Below are 19831 nucleotides of genomic sequence, written 5' to 3' on the forward strand. Positions count from 1 at the left end.
TGCATTTAGCTACGTAAACGTGTGTGTGCGTGTTGTTGTGACATATCAGGGCACAAATTTGCATAATGACATGGGTGTGACATAGGTGACTTATGAGGACGTTACCCCATGTCCCATTTTTCAAAAGGCTTATAAATCATACAGAATGAGTCTTTTTTAAGAAAGAGCTAGGTTTATGTGTAGGGTTGGTGTACACTCCTAAAAATAAAGGTACTTCATGATGCCATAAAAGAACCTTTTTTGTCTAAATGGTTCCATAAAAAACCTTTAACATCTGAAAAACCTTTCTGTTTTACAAAAGGTTATTTGTGGCCAAAGAAGTTTCTTTAGATTATAACAAGGTAAGAAAGAGATGGTTCTTTGTGAAACCAACAATGGTTCTTCTAAGACATCGCTGTGAAGAACCTCTTAAATTTTTAAGAGTGTAGGGCGATAGAAAATACGGTTTGTATAATATAAAAACCATTATGCATATGAAATGTCCCCACAATTCACAAAAACAAGCCTGTGTGTGTGAGAGTGTGTCTTATGACTCACAATTAAAATATTGCTTGGTCAAAATATGCATAACTTACTTTACATGTAGCCTACATTAACTTGATTATTAAATATAGAATATAATATAATATAATATAATATAATATAATATGATATGATATAATGTAATATAATACGTTCTTGTGTAAGCATTGTTACGACTCACAACCCGTCAAAGCATTGTTTAGCCGGCTATTAAAAGTATGTCAAAAATTTGTAGTCACAGGTGTCTACGCAGAACTCATTTGCATCAGACGCTGCTATAGAAACTCCTCAGCGCATCTACGCACAGAAATTCGACACTGCGGCGAAACGTTCCTTTGACGTCAGACGCAAGCAGCCAATCGTGGCGCACGGAGTGTGTAGTAACACGTCACTCTTCGGAGCTCCAGGAACCGGCTGGGGGCGAATCCTGCTCGACGAAGTCATTTTCACTTTTCAATGGTCGTGTGACCGCGGTTATAATATTTAATTTATTGAAGCCTCATCGATTAACAAGGTACGGTACGTCTATCGTTGTATTCTAGTAACGTTAATGAAATCGGGGTTCGTCGATGTGGTAGATTTAAACCCGCAGACCCCGGATTAGGTCGGCGGAAGTCAGAAATGTTACTGTGAGTGTACGGATTACACGGGTGTGTTTAGCAGTATGTTTTGACATTAATGCTCGGGATATTCTGTATTTTTAAATAATATAACTGCCTCACATCCCTGCTTTATTTATCTGTGGTATAATGAGGGTGTAATGGAATTAGCTAGCGCAATCTTGCTCACTGAAATGTAGCTATACGCGTGACGTCACGACGATGTTCTTAGTTACTGTAATGTATTAATACCAACATGTTAATACCAATATAATATATTTAAGAACTTCCATCAGTTGTTATTAAGTTGTCTATTGTGCTGACCATATCTTAATAATTTGTTTGCTCGCTCATGTAATATTTTGTATTAGGTTTTTCTTATTTTGTGGCTTTTGCCATGTCTAGTGTCGTTTGGGAAAGTGATTTCGTGCCAGTCTGGAAACTCTATCATTATGTAACCAAACAGTCAATACAGGTATTGGTCCATGATTTAGTGTTTAGGACAGGCATTTTTCTAGGGAACTCTCTGATTTAGGGTTATCAGTGGTCAAAGTCTGGACTAAATACTTTGAAGTGCTTTGTGTTTAGTCAGCAAACCTGTGCCTGGAGGAGTTGTGTAGGTATTCTACGACAGGTGTGTCCCAGCAGTAGTACATTCAGCTCAAAAATAGCATCTGGTTTTAGCATCTCCTCGACACATCTACGCATACCTTTGATCAACAAGTTCTTACTGACGTTTTGGGCTTGGTGAGGGCATCCACTCATGTCAAGTGTCTTTGTTCAAAGATGACAGTTGCGTGAAAGAACTCCTCACGAACAAACATAAAAGAATGCAATTTCCGTTCACATTGCTGACATGGGCGAAATATTCCTTGTCACTCAGGTATTTGCTGTTAATTTTAGGCTCTGCTATGCTGCTTGTCCAGTTTTGGAGACACAACCCATTAGGTGTGGTTTAGAGTTAAAAAGACTTGCAGTTCACAGTTTACTCATTTGGCTGTTTCTGGTCGTTCACAGTTCACACTGTCATGGCGACCTTCCAAGAGTTCATCCAACAGAATGAAGATCGTGATGGAATACGCTGCAGTTGGAACCTCTGGCCTTCTAGTCGCCTGGAGGCCACACGGCTAGTGGTTCCTGTTTCCTGCCTCTACACTCCTCTCAAAGAGAGACCGGACCTGCCTCCGGTCCAGTACGAGCCGGTACTATGCAGCCGGGCCAACTGCAAAGCCGTACTCAACCCACTCTGGTAAGGACTGAATCACTTTTCCAAGCAGCGTTGAGTTGTGTTTTGTTTGATTATGACATTTGATTACGGTATTTGTATTATTGATTAGTTGTTGGACTGGAATTGGAATGGATTTTGAGTAACTGCATACGGTTAATGGAATTAAACTTTGCTCTCTTTATCAAAAACACAATAATGCTCATGGTGAGCCTGATTTTGCCTGGATCCGATATCCTCAGATGTTGACCTTTAATTTTAGGGTTAGTAAAATAATGTTGTCCTCAAGTAGAGGTTTGGTCTTTTTCTCTAAGCCTTCACAGACTTGTTAATTACATTATTTCAGAGCTTTTTAAATGTTAAAAGAGTCTATAGAGCGTTATTTCCCAGCATTGTCATTGTGTATGTTAATTGGATCAGGTTAGTTAACTGCTAATTGTTTCCTTTAAACGCTACGACTAAAGGAAGACAATTGATTCTCATGTGCTAATGGCATACATTAGAAAGGCTTCGTCATAGACTAGTTTAGCACCTTTAATGTTTGATTTTCTTTTGTAGTCAAGTGGACTTCAGAGCTAAGATATGGGCTTGCAACTTTTGCTTCCAGAGGAACTCTGTGAGTAAACATAACTAAATAAACTCATGTTTATTTTTGGCTTTGCTGTCTAATGTCAATCACACCTGTCACTGTGAGTAAATATTAATCTATTTCTTCACAGTTTCCTCCATCATACGCAGGCATTTCAGAAGTGAATCAGCCCGCAGAATTAATGCCTCAGTTCTCCACAATTGAGTACATAGTGCAGGTAAATTTACATTTACTCTGTGTACTCTGCACTGCACATAGGCATACTTTATTGTACAAACATATAGAGCAACTACAACTCCTTTGGCTCACAGATAGCTGCTTGTCAAATGCCACGTTGCCATTCTGTGTTTCTATGAAACTAGTGTTCAGTGTGTTTTGACGATTGACACATTCAAAAGAAGGATTAGGAATACAGTAAAATAGCAGTATTGTGAAATATTTGTTTTTAATATATTAAAGATGAATTTTCAGCACCATTACTCCAGTCTTCATTGTCACATGATTTGGTGCTCAATAAACATTTCTTATTATTATACTTATATTTTTCCAATATACTTTGATGAATAAAAGGAACAAAAGAACAGAATTTATTTGAAATACAACACATTTTATAAAATTATGAATGTCTTTACTGACACTTTTCATCATTTTAATTCGTCCTTGCTGAATAAAAGCATTTCTTTAAAAAAACAAACTTTTAAACCATAATGTAAATATTAGTATTAAAATAGATTAGAATAAATAAGAGTAAATAAATGAATTAAATCAAAGTACCATTATGTAACCTGATGTATTTATCTTCAGCGTGGACCTCCAACCCCTCTCATCTTCCTGTATGTGGTGGACACATGTCTAGAGGAGGAAGACCTCCAGGCCCTAAAAGAATCCCTTCAGATGTCTTTGAGTCTCTTGCCGCCCAATGCCCTGGTGGGCCTCATCACCTTCGGCCGCATGATTCAGGTCCATGAACTCAGCTGCGAAGGTATCGCCAAGAGCTACGTCTTCCGTGGCACAAAAGACCTCACGCCCAAACAGATACAGGTCAGTGATCTTTTTTTATTGTGTTTGATTTGCCATTCCTCGAACTATAAAACAGCTAATAGCTAATAAATCTCGAACTGACAGTTAAGTTTACGACGTGCGTCATTTTTTTGCAGGAGATGCTGGGACTGATGAAGCCAGCCACGTCTGGACAGCAAGGCAAACCACTGGCCCCTCATGACGCTGCTGCTTCCTGCAGGTATGAGATCCATGACTTTCTAAGCATGCACATTAGAAGTAAACAAGCTTTTACATAAGAGTCGCAAAAAAATTATGTACATGAAGGCAGTTGTGCTCATTTTCTCTGCACCTGTTTTAGATTTCTGCAGCCTGTGCAAGCAGTAGACATGAACCTGACTGACCTTCTAGGGGAGTTGCAGAGAGACCCCTGGCCTGTTCCTCAGGGGAAGAGACCTCTCCGTTCCACAGGCATTGCCCTTTCCATTGCTATTGGACTGCTGGAGGTACAGCCAGGACATTGTGCATTTAAAAGTTCATCTTGTATGACATAATAAAATCTGTATTTGTCCAAAGCTGGATGTAGTAAAGCTCAGGTTTAGGTGATTATATTCAGAAATACATCAGTGAACCAGTGTTCACTACACTGTGGGAGAGAATTCCTGCAGAGATTTTTCATTATATATATTATATCTCTGGTCCAACTGTGAGTTCACATTGGCAACGTGTCAGCAACGCTGGTTGTGAGATTCAAAGTCCACTTCAGCTGTCATGTCATATCAGAATAGTTGTACCTAGTACTCAACCCAGTCATTTTTCTTACATAACTCTCAAGATAAGAGTCAGACTACCTATTGTGCTCTGGAGTTGTTTGATAATAAGTCTAGCATGACTGATTTAACTTTAGCACGCATTATACCCTTTAAAAGACACCAATAAAGTCATGATATGTGGAAAAACCTTCCTAATATTGTTTATACACTGTGACAATGAACTAAATCCACTTAGATTCAGTTTTGAAAACATTAAATACAAATTCTCTGTCATTCTATTTGTAGGGCACTTTCCCGAACACAGGCGCCCGTGTGATGCTGTTCACCGGTGGTCCCCCAACACAGGGGCCCGGCATGGTGGTGGGAGATGAACTAAAGACCCCCATCCGCTCCTGGCATGACATCCAGAAAGACAACGCTCGCCATTTGAAGAAAGCAACTAAGGTGATTACAAATTTTAGTTAAATGATCTTGTGATGAGCGCCTGTTTATGGCTTTGCATAAAAATTCTGTTCCTTTCCTTAAAAAAAAAGCTAATTAAGTTTCTGTTGACGTCTAATTAGTATTACGAGGCTCTGGCAAACCGGGCAGCAGTAAACGGACACAGCGTTGACATCTACGCCTGTGCGCTGGATCAGACGGGATTGCTAGAGATGAAATGTCTGTCCAACCTCACAGGGTGAGCACTGATTGAAGATTGTTGATCTTAATACAGCTTACATGCTATTTAATGTCTTCAAAATCAACATATTGTTTCATTGAGGCTAAATAATTCAAGTGAAATGACAGTGGTGATTATGTATGGTTAAAATTATTTCTTGATTTGTTTTAGGGGCCATATTGTCATGGGTGATTCCTTCAACACCTCTCTGTTCAAGCAGACCTTCCAAAGAGTCTTCAGCAAAGACTACAATGGAGAGTTTCGTATGGCTTTTGGTGGTACCTTGGAAGTGAAGGTAAAATATTTGGATTAAAAATACCATTTAAAGTTTGAGGTTGGGAGATTTTTTTTTTTTCCTGAAATAAATTAATAGTGTTATTCAGGAAGGAGGCATTAACGTTATTAAAAGTGAAAGTAAATACATGATAATGTTACAGAATAATTCTGTACTGAATATATGCTGCTTCTTTTGGACTTTCTAAGAATCCTGGGAAAAAACTTTTTCAACTTTGATCATAATAAGAAATGTTTATTAATCAGCAAATCAGCATATTAGAATGATTTCTGAAGAATCGTGTGACACTGAAAATTCAGCTTTGCATCACTGGAATTAATTACATTTTAAAATATATTTAAAAAGAAAATATTTATTAAAAATTGTAATAATATATTAATAATAATTATTGTATTTTGGATCAAATCAATTCTTTCAAAAACAATGAAAAATCTTGCCAACGTCAAACTTTTCAATACTAGTGTAAGTTATAACATTAACCCAGAGTTATAATCAACCCTCTAAACTCATTTGCCTTTATCTTATCAGACTTCAAGAGAGCTGAAGGTGTCTGGTGCGATCGGGCCATGTGTTTCCCTTAACACCAAAGGACCCTGTGTTTCAGACAATGTAAGTCCCATGCATGTGACTTCTTATTTATTACCAGCTTTTGCATTGGATTTCAATAGGACTTCACACGTGTACAAATAAGTGAAAACATTTTGGTTTTTTTGCAGGAAATGGGTGTTGGAGGAACATGTCAGTGGAAGATTTGTAGTCTCACACCTGCTACCACCCTGGCACTGTACTTTGAAGTAGTAAATCAGGTATATTGTTATATAATTATCTGATCTATTGTACGTACAGTAGGGTGTGAGAGCTTATGTTTACAATGTTATATCAATAACACTGGTATGTTATATATTTTTGCAGCACAACGCCCCGATTCCTCAGGGTGGGAGAGGAGCTATTCAGTTTGTTACACAATACCAGCATTCGAACACGCAGCGGCGGATCCGTGTCACCACCATTGCCAGGAAGTAAGTCTTAGTTTCAGCTTTTAACCTCATGAAATTCTGTTATCAGTCGATGGCATATTAAAGTCGAGGTCATTGTTGATCCTTTTCATTTATAACTCATTCCTTTCATTGATACCAACTTAGATGTGGTACAAAAAGGCCTTGGAGTTATCTAAAGTCAACATATCTCAAGTTTCCATGTGCTATTTGTGTTTGCTGTAGCTCAGAATAGATTTAGCTGCGTAAATTTGCGCAGTTTAAACCCTGAATAGCTCTTCGGCAGCTCAAATTCTTGTGTGTGCGTCAATCGTTCTCTACAAACCGGTTCTTTCTGTTGTCACACCTAGTTGGGCTGACGCACAGTCTCAGATCCAGCATATTGAATCGTCATTTGATCAGGAAGCCTCTGCTGTTCTCATGGCCCGGCTTGGCGTCTTCAGGGCGGAGTCAGAGGAGGGGCCTGATGTTCTCCGCTGGCTAGACAGGCAGCTCATTCGCTTGGTGAGTATCACAGCTATGTACATGGAAATGTAGGTCAACGCTTTTATTCTCCTCATAAGAGGCGATATGACCTATATAATCATTGAGCCGTTATTATTATAATGAATGAAGAAGTTGAATCACACTCAACTTTTGTTTGCTGTTTGGTTTCAGTGCCAGAAGTTTGGCCAGTTTAATAAAGATGATCCAAACTCCTTCAGACTGTCTGAATCTCTCTCGCTGTACCCACAGGTAAAACACAGACTCCTTCAGATGAACTCTTATATGTGACCACAAACCCAGTCATACGTAGTACGGATATATTTGTAGCAATAGCCAACAATGCATTGTATGGGTCAAAATTATCGATTTTTCTTTTGTCAAAAATCATTAGGATGTTAAGATCATGTTCCATGAAGCTGTTTTGTAAATTTCCTACCGTAAATATATCAAAACTTAACTTTTGATTAGTAATAAACATTGCTAAAAACTTAATTTTAAAACTTTAAAGACTATTTTCACAATATTTTGATTTTTTTTTTTTGCACCTCCAGATTTTGTATCTTGGCCAAATATTGTCCTATCCTAACAAATAGCTTATTTATTTTTATTTTAGCTTTCAGATTATGTATAAAACTCAATTAAAAAAAAAAAATACTCTTATAATTGGTTTTGTGGTCCAGGATTTGTGGTTAGAGTCCTTAAAAAGTCTTCCGTTCAAGTCCTAAAGTTTTCAGTTTCTTAAATGAAACAATGAATGTTTACATTATGGTGTTTATATTCCAATATGTTTTAGATGGTTGAAAAGTGCATATTTTATTTTGCTCACCTTTTAAAGAAGCACCTGGAAGTACTAAAACAATAGACGTTTCAAGTAAAGAGTCCCACTTTAGGTGTCCCACATTATATACAAATATAACATAAATTATGCATTAATATGTGACATTTAATTCAAACACCTTTCTTTAAACACCTGTTTTATAGCTTTATCAACTTGCAGTTTTAAACATAGAATGGACATAGAATATTAATTTGTGCATGTATTGATTTTAAAAATTCTGCAAATACCCTGTTTGAGAAATATCATATTTCTAATATTAAAACTTGTCTATTTCCTTAACAGTTCATGTTCCACTTGAGGAGATCCCCATTCCTGCAGGTGTTCAATAACAGTCCGGATGAGTCGTCCTACTACAGGCATCATTTTGTGCGTCAGGATCTGACACAGTCGCTCATAATGATCCAGCCCATCCTCTACTCCTACTCTTTCTACGGCCCACCAGAGGTGATTTGAAACCCATCCACGCAGCATTATAGTGCAGAATCCTGTGTAATTTAGCTCTGTACTCACGTTGCATTTGTCTGGTTTTGTAGCCCGTTCTTTTGGACAGCAGCAGCATCCTTCCTGATCGCATTCTGTTGATGGACACCTTCTTCCAGCTGGTCATTTACCACGGAGAGGTACGAATCAAATGCTTTGTTGCAGCAGGTTCAGAACTGTTGAGTTAATTTCCTCAAATGTTAAATGGAGTTTATCAGAGTTCAGTTTAGTGATGGTGTTATTCTCATCTTCAGACTATCGCTCAATGGAGGAAGGCTGGATACCAGGAAATGGCAGAGTATGAGAACTTCAAGCAGCTCCTTCAGGCTCCTCTGGACGATGCTCAGGAGATCTTGCAGACACGCTTCCCCATGCCCAGATACATCGACACCGAGCACGGAGGTTCACAGGCCCGCTTCCTCCTCTCTAAAGTCAACCCCTCCCAGACCCACAACAATCTCTACGCCTGGGGCCAGGTACACACCTTTAGCTCTGACAGAGTGTTATGATTAAAATGCATGAAATGTGTTGACAAGTCTGATCTTTAATATCACATTTCCTCCCTGTAGGAATCCGGAGCACCAATTCTCACAGACGACGTCAGCCTGCAAGTTTTTATGGACCATCTCAAGAAACTGGCTGTTTCGAGTTCAGCATAAACTTTATGCAGAAGATCAATGAAGGATGTACATTTAGAGTGTTTAAGAAGAACGAACTTTTGACCTAATTTTCTGGATAAATTTTCTTCCGTATCCAACTTTGACACGACAAAATGCATCTCTGTGTTTGTTTAGGAGGTCCTCCAGAGAAACGGTTGTTAGATGTTTTCTAATTCTCATTTACACAAGTAATTATGATTTGTCTGTTATGTTTGTTTGCTTATTTAATTAATTTAGTTTAGTTTGTGTCTAACAGAAAGTGTTACATGTTGAACTTTAATAACGTCTGATTTCCCAAAGAGAAAATGCCTTTTGTCGCTCTTTCCCAGGCATGTTTAGACTGAAATTCCTGTTAATGCTTGTCTCCAAGAATCCTCTTGTCTGTTTGTTCTTTTTTTGTATTGCACAGATCGACAGTCTTCTCACTCTCTTGAACTGTACCTGTGATCTGCTCATTTGCAGGGAGAAACAGTATATTATAATCCTGTTGCTCCACACCTGTAATTTAAATGAATGCTGTGTGTAAAGAATTTAAATGTGACTTGTGACCCACATTCCAGTTTTATCTTGATCGACAATTATGAACTAATGCTATGCATAATATTTATAGTGAAATTCTCCAGTAGGTTTACTTCATTTCAAAGGTAAAGACGAAGTTGAGCACCTTGAATGTGCAAACTCTGGTCTTGATCGAAAATAAAACATTAGAAATCAACACGACTGAGGCTTTTGTACCTATTTATATCAGGATTTTGTCTAATGAAATGTGAAAACATTAAAATTAAAAAGACAACATTTTGTACGTATGCACATTATTATTTTACCTGTAACGTTCAGAATTTGTTATTTGAGTACCATATAATGATTTTTCAAATGTATAAAATATATATGAGAACACATTTGTGGGTAATTTAGTTTCTTTTTTAAACTTCTTATTTTATCTGTCTATCTTTCTCATGATTCCATTTATTACATTTAATAACTACAATTCAACGTCATTGCAGTATCATTAGATATGAATTAAAACTAGATAAAAAAGTTTGTCAAGACAAACTTTAAGTTGGCTTGAGAAAGCCGGAACAGAACGTTTTAAAAAGTTTATAAAGTTTACGAAGTTTAAGAAGTTTTAAAAAGTTTGATGGTTTTCAGTCTGAAATAGTTTGAATTCTAAAGTAGTTTTAAAAGGTTAACGTTTGGATGTTTTGAAGGCAATACAGTCAGAGACAGATAGACGGAATGTTGTTTTTTTTTACTAGCATGGTGCTAACATAATTAGCAAGTTACTAGGCATGTTGTTAACATGATTAGCAAGTTACTAGCATGATTAGCAAGTTGCTAGCATGTTTCTAACAAGATTAGTATGATTGTAGGATGATTAGCATGTTGTTAGCATGTTTCTAACAAGATTAGCATGATTGTAGGATGATTAGCATGCCGTTAGCATGTTATTAGCATGATTAACAATTTACTAACACGTTGGTAACATGTTTCTAGCATGACTTGCAAATTACTAGCATGTTGTTAGCATGATTAGCAAGTTACTAGGATTTTACTAACATGGTGCTAACATAATTAACAAGCTACTAGCATGTTGTTAGCATAATTAGCAAGTTACTAGCATGCTTCCAACAAGATTAGCAAGTTAGTAGCATATTGCTAACATGATTGTAGGATGATTAGCATGTTGTTAACATGTTATTAGCATGATTAACAATTTACTAACATGTTGGTAACATGTTTCTAGCATGACTTGCAAATTACTAGCATGTTGTTAGCATGATTAGCAAGTTACTAGATTTTACTAACATGGTGCTAACATAATTAACAACCTACTAGCATGTTGTTAGCATAATTAACATGTTACTAGCATGATTCCAACAAGATTAGCATGTTGTTAGCATATTATTAGCATGATTGTAGGATGATTAGCATGTTGTTAGCATGTTATTAGCATGATTAGCAAGTTACTAGCATGTTGGTAGCATGTTTCAAAGCATGTTAGCAAGTTACTAGCATGTTGTTAGCATGATTAGCAAGTTACTAGCATGGTGCTAACATAATTAACAAGCTACTAGCATGTTGTTAGCATGATTAGCATGTTGCTAGCATGATTGTAGGATGATTAGCATGTTGTTAGCATGTTATTAGCACGATTAGCAAGTTACTAGCAAGTTGGTAGCATGTTTCTAGCATGACTAGCAAGTTACTAGCATGTTGTTAGCATGATTAGCAAGTTACTAGCATTTTACTAACATGGTGCTAACATAATTAACAAGCTACTAGCATATTGTTAGCATGATTAGCAAGTTACTAGCATGATTAGCAAGTCGCTAGCATGTTTCTAGCATGATTAGCAAGCTGCTAACATGTTTCTAGCAAGATTAACAAGTAGCATGTTGCTAGCATGATTGTAGGATGATTAGCATGTCGTTAGCATGTTATTAGCATGATTAACAAGTTACTAGCATGTTGCTAGCATGTTTCTAGCATGACTAGCAAGTTACTAGCATGTTTCTAGCATGATTAACAAGTTACTAGCATTTTTCTAGCATGATTAGCAAATTACTAGCATGATTCTGGTTGCTAGGCATAGATAGATAGATGGAAAGAGTTTGAATGAGTTTGAATGGATTAGAAAAACATACACAGAAGGGAAGTTTGATTGAGTCTCAAAGGATTCTGGGAGTTTTGACAGTTGAAATTTGAAAAGTGTTGGCTCACTTGAACATTCCGTCAATGTAAGTCTATGGGATTTTCCCAAATTTAATCATCATTTTTAGGAAAATCATAAGTCCGATCAGTTAGAAAAGATATAGCACACTCGGTCGGATCAGTCTGAAGATCTGGGCTGAGTTTGGAGTTTGTAGAGTTGAAGCTCTAGGTAGGAGGAGTTAGTGTCGACAGATTTAGTCTCAGACGAAAATAACATATCAATAAGTTGGCTTTCTCAAGCCAACTTAATAACAAAATTAAAGTCTTCAAACTAAAGAGAAGAAAGCACAAAATGGACAGGGAACATTCTTTGCTATTTATCAAACACTTTAGTTTAATGGAATCTGGTGTCCTCTAGTGGACATTAACAGAAACTCTGACGGGATACAATATTTGGGCATTTGTACAACAGAATATTGTACTCGTATTCTAATCTAAGGACGTTTTGGTGACTAAACTCTACGTTCTTTTAAAAGTATTAATAGCAATGATTGTTAAAAGACATGCAAACAAATCTTTCTGAAATGTTTAAATAACATCCACTCATCTAGTAATCACCAACAGCTGCGATTGGTTCATTCTGGCCAGCGCTGAGAAAAGTAACAGATACCAAGTGACCGCGCTTCTATTTTCAACCCAGTCACAGGCCTGGTCAATAATTTTCATCTGAATAATAATAATTATTATTTTTTAATATTTGAATTTATTTGAATGAACTATTCTCATTGTATAGAATTAGATTGTGAACCTACTGTTTGAACCCACCCTCCGGAACAGAAGGTGGCGGTAATGTGCCAAGCTGGATCCTGTTAAAAAGGAAGAAGAAGGAAGTGTCAACACGAGTAGCGTCCTTGTGGACAGTGCCATCTTCCTAACTTAATATCCTACATTTTTGACATTATATTGCAGATATGAAGATTGATCCTACCAAATGGAATCGGAATGCGTCACTGGTCTATGCTGTTGGAGTTTGGACCATGCTTGGTTACGCATATTACAAATACACGCTCGGAGACGAAAAAGGTTATTAATATATGTTCAGCCGGCATTTGCATCAAAAGTGTTTAATTAATGTACAAACATTTTGACTTAAAATAATCCTAGCATCTTAAAAAAAACACTGTGTGGAAAAAACAAACAAATAAATGACAATGTTGTGTCATCAAAACTGCATGTAATGTGTTGTTGCATATAATGTACTGTTTTGTTTTGTTTTTAGTTGAAAAAAAGGTCGTCGAAGAAGAGAACAAACCTAATGTGAAGATATATGAAACGAAACACACTCGAACCACAGTAATCTACAAGGAGGATTCTGTGCCATATACCACAATGCTTTTAAACTTCTTCAAATCTACATATGGAAGTTCTTCAGAGAATCAAAAACAAGAAGAAGAGAAATGAGCTGACTGTGGTATTTTAAAATAAAATTGCAAAGCGAAATGAATGTGATGGGACACTGAACTCAACTGCAGTCTAAATAAGGCAATTAAGCTGCCTGGCAACAAATGAAATATTTTGATAATTGTCTTTTGAGTTGAGAAACATGTTTAAAAGGGAATATTGTGTTCACCCAAAAAAGAACATGTGCTGAAAGGTTTACTTGCCTTAAGGACATCCAAGATGTAGATGATTTTGTTTCTTCACTGCAAATTTAGCATTACATCACTTGCTCTCCAATGGATCATCTGCAGTGAATGGGTGCCATCAGAATGAGAGTCCAAACAGCTGATAAAAACATCACAATAATCCACAATTAATCCAAACGACTCCGTCCATCAATTAATGTCATGTAAAATGAAAAGCTGTGTGTTTGTAATAAATTATTTGTAACTATACCACCCTAAATACTATTCTTTTATTTAAAAAATAAAAGAATACAATTTTTGTGGGGGAAAGGTATAGAAAATGGAAAATACAACATATGGGAAAACTCTAAACTTCTGTTGTTGTGTTTATTAAAATTATTTTTTTATGTTTATGCATTATTATTGGAATTTTGTTTGACTAGCAAAGAGCCAGAACAGGCTTATAGATAGGGTGGTGTTGTAGTTTTAACATAGCTGTGAATTACACTACCAGTCAAATGCTTGACTGCACCCACACATACTATTTCTACTTTAGTAAGGTCCTTAAAATTATAAACTTAAATTTAATACAAACTTTGAATGCTTTTTCAGTATCCAGTTAAACTACTTAGAGTCATGGAATATATTTCAAGGGAATTAAAAATCATAAATTAAAAAAAAAAAATGCTTTATTTTACCTAAACATCTGAAATTATTCACGGCATTGCGCATTTCATTCACAAGAGGGCGGAAGCGTCAGTGCGCGCTGCCGCTCAGAGGGGCGGAGCTTCGTAAAACCCGGAAGATCAAAGTGGTTGAGTACTACACATGACTGGAGACCAAAACAATGAAGGCGATCATTCAAAGAGTAACAAAGGCAAGCGTAACAGGTATGGCACAAACTAAGCTCCTCATTTCACAGTGAATGTTGTTGTCAGCTGGACACTCTTTGTAATACTGTCGGTTAATTTGTTAAAATGATAGTGAAAGCGGCATACAGGCTTTATGCACTGCTGCCATGCGCGCTCCATGGTTTAACACCTTCACATTACTGACTTATTAACCACATTTGAAATGTGCGTTTTAAAATATGTACAGATGTTTAAGACTATGCATTAGATCTAACTGTTGAGATCAGCACTAAGTATCATGTTACGTACGCAGCTCATGTTACGCTCACTTTACTGTACGGTGACGTCATTCATGCACTTTCTGAAACAGTTGGGGAGGAGCAGATCAGTTCCATAGGCAGAGGACTCTGCGTCTTACTTGGCATCTCAGTAGAGGACACACAGAAGGATGTTGACTACATGTAAGTGCTGATGGCTTGCCAAAAGTTTTGGCAGTTTTGGCAGAGTTCATATGTAATATTTATTATTATTAATTATTTGAATGTGAATATTCTGAAGGGAGTGCAATTTGATCTGCATGTACACTCCCAGTCAAAAGTTTTTGAACAGTAAGATTTTTTTTTTTCAAAGTCTCTTCTGCTCATCAAGCCTGCATTTATTTTATTTGTAGTACAGCAATAGCAATAACATTTTAAATATTTGTACTATTTAAAATAACTGTGTTCTATTTTAAAATGTAAAAATATGTGTGTGTGTGTGTGTGTGTGTGTGTTTTATATATTTTATATAGACCATTTCACTAGATGTAAACATACTGGTCCCGATACACTTCCTGTTTCTTTTTTTTTTTTACTTTACACAAACATCACAAAAAATACAACCAACATAACATTTGACTGGATGAAAATGTTACATTAGCACCTTTAAGATGTATTTGTATATGTGAATTAAAAAAAAAAAAAAAAACAGGAAGCGCTTCTGGACCAGTGTTGTTGACATCTAGCAAAATGGTCTATATATAAATTAGTACTTTTATCAAAAGTTTTTTTATTTTAGCAGCAAATCAATATTAGAATGATTTCTGATGGATCATGTGACTGCAGTAATGATGCTAAAATTTCAGCTTTGAAATCACAGAAATAAATTACATTTTAAAATGTATTCAACTAGAAAACATTATTTTAAATAAGTTTTCATTTTTTTTATTTTACTGTTCTTGCTGTACTTCAAATAAATGCAAGCTTGGTGAGCAGAGACTTCTTCAGAAAACATTAAAAATCTTACTGTTCAGAAACTTTTGACTGGTAGTGTAAGTTCAAAAGAGAAAAAAATCAAGATTTGAAAGTCTGAAAGAAAGTACTTCTGAGTATTTGTCTAAGAAGTCTCTTATGCTCATCAAAGCTACATTTATTTGATCAAAAATTTAATAGGAACTATTAATACAATTTAAAATAACATTAAATGTATTTTAAAATGTAAATTATTTGTGATGGCGAAGCTGAATTTTCAGCATCAGTACTCAAGTCTTCAGTGTCACATGATCCTTCGGAAATCATTCTGATATGCTGATTAGATTTCTTTTACATAAAAAGGACTCTTTCAATTTTCTCCTGTTTTTTTATTGTATTTCCTTATTTAATGGAACACTAAATAAGATATTTTGAAGAATGTGCATGCTTACAGTGGCCATATCAAGTTGTATGTCTGATCTGTGTGGTGTTGTTTCTCAGGGTACGGAAGATTCTTAACTTGCGTCTGTTTGAGGATGAGAACGGCCGCGCCTGGAGCCGCAGCGTGATGGACAATGAGCTGGAGGTGTTGTGTGTGAGTCAGTTCACTCTGCAGTGTATCCTCAAGGGAAATAAGCCTGATTACCACTCTGCCATGCCAGCTGAACTGTCCCAGCCCTTCTACAACAACATGCTAGAGCAAATGAGGGAAACATATAAACCACATCTCATCAAAGGTGAGGGCAGACCAGCCGACTGTTGAAGATTTTATTCTTCTGATTAGGATTTGCTCGTCACTTAAAGGGGTCATCGGATGTCCAAGTTGATATGATTCTTTAGGGTCTTAATGAAAAGTAATTTAATTTAATATAATATACTTTGGTTAAAAATTCTCAATGGTTTTGTAAAACAACACCCTTTTTACCTTGTCAAAATGAGCTCTGCAAAAATCATCCCATTCTGAGGGATTGTTCCTTTAAATGCAAATGAGCTCTGCTCGCCCCGCCCCTCTCTTCTCTCTGTGGAGTGATGAGCCTGTTTACTTTAGCTGCATTTAGCCACTAAAATTGCTAACTAGCACATTATTAGGAAAGGTGATCGCAAAGATTCATTAAAAAACCCTTATACTCACTTCTGCTGTAAGTGAAGCTGGATCACGAACGATTTGCGTGAACATAGACGGATATCAGGAGGCACATTCCCTTCACAAACAAACGTAATCTACTGCATCTTCAGCGGCTCAGATGTCGGGTGTAAATGACGACCACTCTGTTCATTATTACATCCAGCAACACAACACCTCAATCACTCAGTCGGAGATATTCTTGTCTAACTTACATCCCTGCTCCGGCATCGAAACAATGGAGGTCGGACTGTTACAGCTGATTTAGGGCGGGTCTGAGGTAAGACGCTCATGTCAATCAACTATCGTGGGAGCGGCCTCTGTCGGTGTGACGCCACAACAACAGGCATCTGAGAAAGGCTCGATTTGAAAAAGGGGATTTTATTTTTACAGATTAATTAAAAACCACTGCATGGATTTTTATCATTATAAGGTAGATTTGTACATAGCATTTGTGCACTTAGCATCCGATGACCCCTTTAAGGTATTTGCTGCATTAAATGGATGTTTAATGCATGTTGTTCCAAACCTGTAGAACACAAAAGGAGACATGTTTCCAATGTTTTTTTTTTTTTTTTTTTTTTGTGAATTAAAGGTGTATGTGTCATTAATTACTCACCTGCATGTCATTCCAAACCCGCAAGGCTTCATCTTCGGAACACAAATTAAGATATTTTTGATGAAATCTGAGAATTTTCTCACCCTTCATAAACAGCAACTGAAATATTTGGCCGAGATACAACTATTGGAAAGTCTGGAATCTGAAAGAGAAAAATCACAATATTGAGAAAATCACCTTTATAGTTGTCCAAATGAAGTTCTTAGCAATGCATATTACTAATCAAAAATTAAGTTTTGATACATTTACGAAAGAAAATTTACAAAATATCATCTTGGAACATGATCTTTACTTAATATCTTAATGATTTTTGAAACAGTGTATTGTTGGCTATTGCTACAATAATACCCCTGCGACTCATGACTGGTTTTGTGGTCGAGGGTCACATATATATATTTTCACCAGGCTATAGTGTTGGTTTTAACTCACACAGCTTGTATTATGTTGTAGATGGGAAGTTTGGTGCAAAAATGCAGGTACACATTCAAAATGATGGACCTGTGACCATTCAGTTGGAGTCTCCTGCTGCCCCCACAGACCCAAAACAGGTATCCAGCTTTGATTTGCAATGAAATACATGCCTTAATAATATGATCTTCTACAGAAACTGAAATTCTTTAGTTCTGATTGCTGCATGAATTGTTTTGGGACTGTATAACCCACAAACCAGTTTGCCTCTCTTCTTTTTTTTCATACTTCAGCTGTCCAAACAAGAGAAGCAACAGCAGCGGAAAGAAAAAACAAGGCCAAAAGGCCCCTCCGAGTCCAGCAGAGAGAAGGCCATGCAGCGTTCGAAAGCGGACCCCAACGCCAGCAGCGGAGCAGAGGGAGACGTGTCCTCTGAACGGGAACCATAGAGTACCTCACAGGTACACTTACAGCCAGAGTCATATCTCTAGTCTAATATTTATCATAATTCAGCTGTTGATATAGTTGAAGTCAAAAGTTTACATACACCTTGCAGAATCTGCAAAATGTTGATTTTTTTACCAAAAAGAGAGGGATCATACAAAATGCATGTTATTTTTTTATTTAGTACTGACCTGAATAAGATATTTCACATAAAAGATGTTCACATATGTGACCCTGGACCACAAAACCAGTAAGTCGCATGGGTGTATTTATAGCGATAGCCAAAATACACTGTGTGGGTCAAAATTATCGATTTTTCTTTTATGCCAGAATCATTAGGATATTAAGTAAAGGTCATGTTCCATGAAGATATTTTGTAACTTTCTTACCGTAAATGTATCAAAACCTAATTTTTGATTAATAATAATTGCTAAGAACTTCATTTGGCCAATTTGAGGCCATTTTTTTTTTTTTTTCTTTTGGACCCTCAGCTTGCAGATTTTCAAATAGTTATATCTTGAACAAATATTGTCCTGTCTTAACAAACCATACATCAATGGAAAGCTTATTTATTCAGCTTTCAGAAGTTGTATAAATCTCATTTTCAAAAAATTGACCCTTATGACTGGTTTTGTGGTCCAGGGTCAAATATAGTCCACAAGAGAAAATAATAGTTCAGTAAAAAAAAAAATTACCCCGTTCAGAAGTTTACATACACTTGATTCTTAATACTGTGTTGTTACCTGAATGATCCACAGCTGTGTTTTTTTTTGTTTAGTGACAGTGTTCATGAGTCCCTTGTTTGTCCTGAACGGTTAAACTGTCTGCTGTTCTTCAAAAAAAAAACCCTCAGGTCCCGCAAATTCTTTGTCTTTCAGCATTTTTGTGTATTTGAACCTTTTCCAATAATGACTGTATGATTTTGAGATCCATCTTTTCACACTGAGGACAACTAAGGGGCTCTGAAGGAAACAGGATGCATTAAGAGCTGAGGGTGAAAACATTTGAACATTGAAGTGAAGATGAGTGCATTTTTCTTATTTTGCCAAAATATCATATTTATTTTCATTTAGTACTATACTTCAGAAGCTACAGAAGATACTTGCATGTTTCCCAGAAGACAAAATTGTATATGAACCCTCATAACATGTTTTAGATTCTGCAAGGTGTATGTAATCGTTTGACTTCAACTGTACATTTATTTAAGATGTTTTTTGTTATCATTGAATTGAATCAAGCCTCAGGGGCTATTCTTTGGAGACTGACACCAAATAGCACAGACTGCTTATTGTATTTCTTTGTTGTTTTTTTTAAGGTTTCTGCAACTTGCAGATCACTCCATCTTCCAGTGGAATGCTGCTGTCTTCAGGGACGTCTCTCAGTACAGCTCATACCACTGACTCTCTGTCTTATTTCTGTCCCTATCAAATGTCCAATGTAGTGCCCAGTCTGATTTTCTTCTGATTGTATATAAACACAAGAACAAGTGGCAGCTCCACATTTACCAGTAGAAAAAAGACTCAGGCACACATCAGTGGTATTTCAAACACAATATCTGAATATTTACTATGCCATCTAATTTATTTAAATGTATACATCTCTGTGATGTGTTTTATTAAAAAGGGAACAGAACATTTTGTGTTATTATTTCTTATTCCATAGCTGATCAGTAGTATTGTTTTTTACATAATGCCGTCATATTTGAATATCTTGTTTAGATATACAAATCTGAATCAGTATTCATAAATATGTTTTCTAG

At 36.4% G+C, this 19831-nt stretch overlaps 2 protein-coding genes across 2 annotated transcripts; both read left to right on the plus strand.

The window, feature by feature from the left end:
* The first annotated feature begins 870 nt into the window (after positions 1 to 870).
* sec23b (SEC23 homolog B, coat complex II component) lies at positions 871 to 9841 on the plus strand. The gene is made up of 19 exons (XM_051111445.1): positions 871 to 1036; positions 2139 to 2370; positions 2905 to 2962; positions 3066 to 3152; positions 3740 to 3976; positions 4093 to 4175; positions 4296 to 4440; positions 4993 to 5151; positions 5271 to 5386; positions 5540 to 5663; positions 6192 to 6272; positions 6380 to 6469; positions 6576 to 6682; positions 7009 to 7162; positions 7316 to 7393; positions 8265 to 8426; positions 8516 to 8602; positions 8717 to 8938; positions 9032 to 9841. Exons 2-19 carry the CDS (start codon positions 2150 to 2152, stop codon positions 9119 to 9121), a joined length of 2301 nt encoding a protein of 766 aa, XP_050967402.1. The 5' UTR covers positions 871 to 1036; positions 2139 to 2149; the 3' UTR covers positions 9122 to 9841.
* A 4312-nt stretch (positions 9842 to 14153) lies between these two features.
* On the plus strand, positions 14154 to 19698 carry dtd1 (D-aminoacyl-tRNA deacylase 1). The gene is made up of 6 exons (XM_051111448.1): positions 14154 to 14288; positions 14620 to 14710; positions 15980 to 16215; positions 17671 to 17768; positions 17922 to 18089; positions 19388 to 19698. Exons 1-5 carry the CDS (start codon positions 14246 to 14248, stop codon positions 18075 to 18077), a joined length of 624 nt encoding a protein of 207 aa, XP_050967405.1. The 5' UTR covers positions 14154 to 14245; the 3' UTR covers positions 18078 to 18089; positions 19388 to 19698.
* Positions 19699 to 19831: the final 133 nt, after the last annotated feature.

The sequence above is a fragment of the Labeo rohita genome, chromosome 6 (genome assembly GCF_022985175.1).
Source record: "Labeo rohita strain BAU-BD-2019 chromosome 6, IGBB_LRoh.1.0, whole genome shotgun sequence".
NCBI lineage: Eukaryota > Metazoa > Chordata > Actinopteri > Cypriniformes > Cyprinidae > Labeo > Labeo rohita.

Bases quoted from the DNA above. Each gene is read 5' to 3' on its own strand.
- sec23b (XM_051111445.1), top strand. From the start codon at position 2,150: ATGGCGACCTTCCAAGAGTTCATCCAACAGAATGAAGATCGTGATGGA. The intron at 4,441-4,992 runs GTACAGCCAGGA...TTCTATTTGTAG, and splicing joins TTGCTATTGGACTGCTGGAG to GGCACTTTCCCGAACACAGG. The intron at 5,387-5,539 runs GTGAGCACTGAT...GATTTGTTTTAG, and splicing joins TGTCTGTCCAACCTCACAGG to GGGCCATATTGTCATGGGTG.
- dtd1 (XM_051111448.1), top strand. From the start codon at position 14,246: ATGAAGGCGATCATTCAAAGAGTAACAAAGGCAAGCGTAACAG. The intron at 14,289-14,619 runs GTATGGCACAAA...TTTCTGAAACAG, and splicing joins AACAAAGGCAAGCGTAACAG to TTGGGGAGGAGCAGATCAGT. The intron at 14,711-15,979 runs GTAAGTGCTGAT...GTTGTTTCTCAG, and splicing joins CAGAAGGATGTTGACTACAT to GGTACGGAAGATTCTTAACT.